The sequence below is a fragment of the Megascapheus bottae genome, chromosome 18, assembly GCF_031878675.1.
Source record: "Megascapheus bottae isolate mThoBot1 chromosome 18, mThoBot2.hap1, whole genome shotgun sequence".
Taxonomy (NCBI): domain Eukaryota; kingdom Metazoa; phylum Chordata; class Mammalia; order Rodentia; family Geomyidae; genus Megascapheus; species Megascapheus bottae.
This window is the reverse complement of record NC_143526.1, coordinates 40484949-40490948: the sequence shown is the minus strand read 5'-3', so window position 1 is coordinate 40490948 and position 6000 is coordinate 40484949. Positions and strand designations below refer to the sequence as shown.

The window sequence follows — 6000 nt, the reverse complement described above, 5'->3', positions numbered from 1 at the left end:
CCCGCCTGTAATCCTAGCTACTACTCAGGAGGCTGAGATCTGAGAATTTCGGCTCAAAGCCAGCCCAGGCACAAACGTCTGTGAGACTCTTATCTCCAATTAACCACCAGAAAATGGGAAGTGGGGCTGCGGCCCAAGGAGTAGGGTGGTAGCCTTGAGCTGCAGCGCTCAGGGACAGTGCCCAGGCCCAGAGTTCAAATCCCATGCCCTTCCTCCCCCTCCACAAAGTCAGAAGTAGTGCTGTGGCTCAAGAGGCAGAGTACTACTAGCCTTGCGCAAAATGTATCCAAGGACAGTGCCCAGGGCCCTGAGTTCAAGCCTGAGTGTTGGACAGTGCCCAGGGCCCTGAGTTCAAGCCCTAAACAGATCAAAAGAAGAAGGATTAATGTTATGAGCCACAGCTGCCCTGCCTGCTTGCCTTCTTTCCTGCCTCCCTTTCGTTATTCTGTCCCTCCTTCCATGTCTTCTTTCCTCTTTCTCCATTCTTCACTCCTCTCCCCACGCTCTCTCTTTCTTTTCCCAATGCTGGGGATAGAATCTAAGCACTTGTGCATGCAAGTTAGCCCCGGGTCCCAGTCTGATTAGCTTCCAGTGGAAGATACCCCGGGACACGGCGGGGAGCGGGCTGCGCGGCCCCTGGTGTGCCCAGGGCCTGCGTCGGGGTGCTGGGAGGCGGAGGGGAGGGCTCGGCCCGCCGGTCGTCCCTTCGCAGGCCTCATGCGAGTCCCCGCAGCCCCGTCGCGGTTCCGCGCTCTGCTCGGCGCGGCCCGGCTCCCTGGATCTTCTCCGCCCTGGCCGGGGACCCACCTCGGGACACAGGCCAGACCTTTGCCCGGCTCCGCGCCTCCACCCCGCCCCGGCAGTCCCGGCCGGCCTTCGCACCCTCCCGCGTGTCCGCCGTCACCTGGGTGTCACGGCCCCGTCCGCGGGGCGCGGTGGTCATTTTCCCCTCCGCGGGGTGTCATTCCAGGAGGGCGGCCGGCCGGCACCCCGAGCGGGCTCGGGAGGGCGGAGGCAGGGATGAATGAACGACTGCAGGAACCCACGAGCCTTCCAGACCCGGGGGACGCGCGGGCGGACGGCCCCTCGGCCCAGACCGCGGGGACGCCGGCCGCGCCCCCCGCACGCCTGGGCGGCGGCCGCGCCCGCCTAGGGGCCGTCGCCGTGGGACGGCCGTGCCCGAGGGCCGCCGCGCGCCGCCGCGGGGTGGGGGGGCCTAGCGGTCCGCGCGCGCGCGCGCGGGTCTTTGGCGACGGTGCCCGGGGCGCAGGCCCCGCCCCGCGCCCCGCCCGCCCCGCCCCTTCGCTGCGCCGCGCGGCCGCCGGCCCCCGCCCGCCTCATGTGGCCCGGCCGGCGGCTGGGAGCGGAGGGGCGGCGGCGTGCGGCGGCGTGCGGCGGGGCCCGGGCGGCGGCGGCGGCGGCGGCGGCGGCGGGGCGCGGGGCCCGGGCGGCGGCGGCGGCGGCCGAGTCCCAGGCGGGCGGGCTCGAGCGGCGGAGCGGCGGGAGCAGGCCCGGCCCGGCCCTCGGGGCGGCCGCCCGGCCGTAGCATGCGCGCCCGCCGGGGGCTGCGGCGGCTGCCGCGCCGCTCGCTGCTGGCCGCGCTCTTCTTCTTCTCGCTGTCGTCGTCGCTGCTCTACTTCGTCTATGTGGCGCCCGGCATAGGTAGGTCTCGGCGGGCGGCCGCGCGGGCCCGGCGGGGGGCGGCGCGCTTCCCGCCCGCGGGCCTGGAGCCCCCTCCGGGCGCCCACTCCCCGCCCGTGCTCCCTCGCTGCCCGCGCCCGGGGTCCCGCATCCTCCTCTCCCCGGCTGTCCTTTCGCTCATCCCTCCTTCTCCACCTCCATCCCTCCCGCCCGCCCCGCCGTTTCCTGCCCCGCGGGCCCCCGGGCGCGCACCCCCGTCGCCCCGACCCCGGCCCTCCCGGGCCCGGCTCCTGCCAGGGTCGGGCGCCTGGCCCGCGCAGCCCGCGCCTCCGCGCCTCCGGCCCCCGGGGCCTCCCCTGGGTCCCAGGCCACCTGCCCTGGGGACGCGGGGAAGTCCGCCGGGCCCGGGGAGGGGCCGGGCCAGGGGCCTTTGGGAAATGATGCCGGGCTTTTGGGGGGGAGGGGAGGAGGGGAAGGTGGAGGTGCGGGAAAGATGGACCTGCATAGCGTGTCTCCGGGGCCTGTCCTTTAAAGGAAAGGCGGTCTGGCATAGTGACTCTTCCCCTCACACGGCTAGTCTGGTCGCTGGAGGAAGACGGGGGCGGGGGGGGGGTCAGGGGCAGAGGTCATTGAGGTCAGTCTTGGGTTCCAATCCTTGTCCGGTATGACCTTGGGTAGGTTGCTAAGCCTCAGCTTCTCTCCTCTGTAAAATGGGGGTGGGGAGGAGTACCAATCTCCATGCTTAGGGTTTTAAAGAATGCAAGTAAGTATATGCACATGGAAGCTCATTGCTTTGGTTGATGCAGCTTCATAAATAAATACATAAATAGCATTAGCTGTTCTGTGTAACTCCCAGGAAAGGGGATGGCGGAGCATTTAAGGAATACGCATTCTTGAGTTGGTATGACTACAGATCTCTCAAAGGAAAAAAGGAAAAAAAAAAAAACTTAGTTAAGGATGAATAATGGACCTAACCATGCTGTGGGGGTAGGGGAGGATGGTCGGGACTCCACTGTAAAGTCTAGAGTATTTGGGTGTATGCAAAAGGATGTGTGAGCTATAGGGAAATGGCCTCTTGTAGAAGCCTGGTAACCAGTGCCAGTCTGTTAACCTGGCAGGATAGATGGAGTCATTTCCAGTAGCAGAGGAGACTGTGTTGATTGTTTGCCTAGTTTCACTTGATGGTTAATGTTGCTATTTGGTCTGGCAAGTTGGAGCTGAGAAGATGAAACAGGAAACTATAGATTACCCCAACTGTCTTAGGGACCCCTCCCTCTAGGTAGGTACAGAATGTGGTTCTCTGGATTTCATTCCTAGAGCAAAGAAGGATAAAAGGCTAGGAATTCTGGCAGTACAAGAATAGGTAGCTAATTACTGAAGTTAATTGAGAAAAGAACTCATTAGTGTCTTGGATATTAAAGTCTCATAAAAAGTGAGTGTCAAGTGATGGGTTTGAACTGAGAAGCATCTTTAGAGCTGTAACCCCTTTTCTTACCATTTGGAAAAGTGACAGGTTTTTCTGGTCTGTCATAAATCAGCTATATCTAAATGGAAAACCATATCACTGTTATGATAATTACCCTTTTTAGTAGAAGTCACATTGGCCAACAGAATGAAATTTGCCAGCTTAATTATGGTTCCTCAATGGTAGATCAGTGAAACCCACGTACAAAATGCTGGGGTATACCATGTTTTGAAGGTTAGAATTATCCTGGTCACTGAAAGATGTAAAGATTGTAGGTTTTATGGCTTTTTATTTTTTTCATGCTGCCACTGGGACTAAGAGCCTCCTTCTTTCCCTTGGCTTTTTTTTTTTTTTTTTTTTTCTAGTTCTGGGGTTTGAACTCAGGGCCTGGGCACTGTCCTTGGGCTTTCCCCAAGACCAGCAATCTACCATTTGAGCCACAGCACCACTTCTGGCTTTTCTATGTATGAGGTACGCGCTAGGCAAGCACTCTACCACTGGGCAAGCACTCTACCAAATTTCTAGCCCTCCCTTGGCTTTTTCACTCAGGGCTTGTACTCTACCACTTAAGCCCCACCACCACTTCTTGTTTTTTTACTTGTTAATTCAAGGTAAGTGTCTCATGGAGTTTTTGGTCTGGCTAATTTTGAACCGGGATCCTCAAATCTCAGCCTTCTGAGTAGCTAGGATTACAGGCTGAGCCACCAGTCGCCATCAGCCTTCAGTTTTCATGTTTGAAAGATCATGTCTGGAGAGGACTCAAATTGTGGCTTAGAGTTAGAGTGTTTGCCTGTAGTGTGCAAGGTTCTGGGGTTTTTGCTCTAGTGCTGCCAAAAAAAAAAGGAATGATGAAAAATGTGGTAAAGTCTTAGGGTTCACAGAACATAACCATTTAGCCATTTGGCATTTTGCTTGCTTGCTTGCTTGCTTGCTTTCTTTCTTTCTTTCTTTCTTTCTTTCTTTCTTTCTTTCTTTCTTTCTTTCTTTCTTTTTGCTATTGGTTATGGGGCTTGAACTCTGGGCCTGGGCACTGTCCCTGAGCTCTTCATCTTCAGGTCAGTGCTCTGCCACTTTGAGTCACAGTGCCACTTCCAGTTTTCTGGTGGTTAATTGGAGATGAGTCTTACAGACTTTCTTGCACAGTCTGCCTTTGAACCATGATCCTCAGATTTCAAGCCCCTTGAGTAGCTAGGATTACAGGCATGAGCCACCAGCACTCAGCTGGCATCTTGCTTTTCTGGTTAATGAACTTAATTTCTCAAATATTTAGCTTTTGGATGGTGGGGTGGCAAATCTTTTCCAAAAGTTAAGGCAGCTCAAAGAATAACAGATTTTATGTGTCTTCGACCAAGAAGATCTTGAGACAGCTACTTAGATGATGAGCTTAGAAAATAACATTAGGTCTAACCATATGAAATTCATTTTTGTAGGTCAAAAACAGTCGTGTATCAACAGTAGCTCAGTCTCCTCTTCAAGTCTGTTTTCTGGCAAATAGGAAGTGGCAGACTTTATTCCCAGATTTAACTTTTTTTTGTTTTTGCTTTTGAATTGCTTTGTAACTACATACTCAAGAGACCATCAGAGCCAAATGTATATCACAGCTCTGTTCAGAAATGAGTGGACTTAAATTTGAAACAAGGATATTCTCACATTCCTTTTAATGTGACCTAGACACATTACCTGATGATTACCTTATTATTTTTTTAATTTTTAAGTTAATTTAATTTTTCTAGTCCTGGGCTTGAACTAAGGGCCTGAGCACTGTCCTTGGACTTTCTCAAGGCTAGAGCTCTAGCTCTTGAGCCTCAGCATCACTTCCGGCTTTTTTCTATGTATGTGGTACCAAGGAATGGAATCAGTGTCTTGGTGCTAGGCAAGCACTCTACCACTAGGCCAAACTCCTGGCACCTACCTCATTATTTTTGAGACTTACTGATAGGTGGCTTTTTTTCCCCCTAATCCTGAGGCTTGAACTCAGGGCCTGAGTGCTGTCCGTGAACTTTTGTGCTTAAAGCTAGCACTCTATTAATTGAACCATAGCTCCACTCCAGCTTTTTTTTGGTGTGTGATTAATTAGAGTTAAGAGTTTCACAGACTTTCTGCCTGGGCTGGCTTCAAACTGCAATCCTCAGACCTCAGCTTCCTATGTAGCTAGAATTATGCCTGGTGGTGGCGGCGACAACAGCAGCTACTGCTGCTGCTGCTACTTCTTTGTAAACTAATGTTGTACTCTGGGCCTCTTACTTACACAGCTTGCGTATTACTCAGCTGGCACACTACTGCTTGAGGCATGCCTCCAGCCTGGGTTTTTGCTGATTATTTTGAAGGTGAGACTTGTCTTATTCATCTTTCCTTCCTTTCTTCCTCCCTCTCCCTCCCTTTCTCCCTTCCCCTTCTTTCCTCCTTCCCTCTCCCTCCCTTCCCCCTCTCCTCCTCCCCTCTCCCTCTCTTCCTCCTCCCTCCTCCTCCCCTCCTTCCTTCCCTCCCCCTCTCCCTTCACCCTTTTTCCTTCCCTTCCTTCTTCCCTCCCCTTTCCTCTCTCCCTCCTTCCTTCTATGCTCCCCTCCCCCTCTCCCTTCTTTTCCTCCTCCCCCCTCCTTCCCTCCCTCCCTCCTTTCCTTTTTTCCTTCCCCTCCTTCTTCCCTCCCCTTTTCCTCTCTCCCTCTTTCCTTCTGTCCTCCCCTCCCCCTCCCTTCTTTTCCCCCTCCCTCCCTTCCTCCCTCCCTCCCTCCCTCCCTCCCTTCCTCCCTTCCTTCCTTCTTGTTGGTCATGGGTTTTTTCTCAGTTAATTGGAGATAAGAGTCTCACAGACTTTTCTGTCTGGATTGGCTTTGACTCTCAGTCCTCAGATCTCAGCCTCCTGAGTAGTTAGGATTACAAATGTGAGCGCCTGG

General features: G+C 54.8%; 1 protein-coding gene across 2 annotated transcripts in view; it reads left to right on the top strand.

Annotated features, from left to right (window-relative positions):
- Positions 1 to 1473: 1473 nt before the first annotated feature.
- B4galt5 (beta-1,4-galactosyltransferase 5) overlaps positions 1474 to 6000 on the top strand; it is a 55854-nt gene continuing 51327 nt past the window's right edge. The window contains exon 1 of one of the 2 annotated variants that reach the window (XM_090352505.1): positions 1474 to 1662. In XM_090352505.1, the coding sequence (XP_090208631.1) occupies positions 1548 to 1662 (115 nt within the window). In that variant the 5' untranslated portion in view covers positions 1474 to 1547. The remainder of the gene's footprint in view (positions 1663 to 6000) is intronic. The other variant, XM_090352504.1, reaches the window with a different exon arrangement.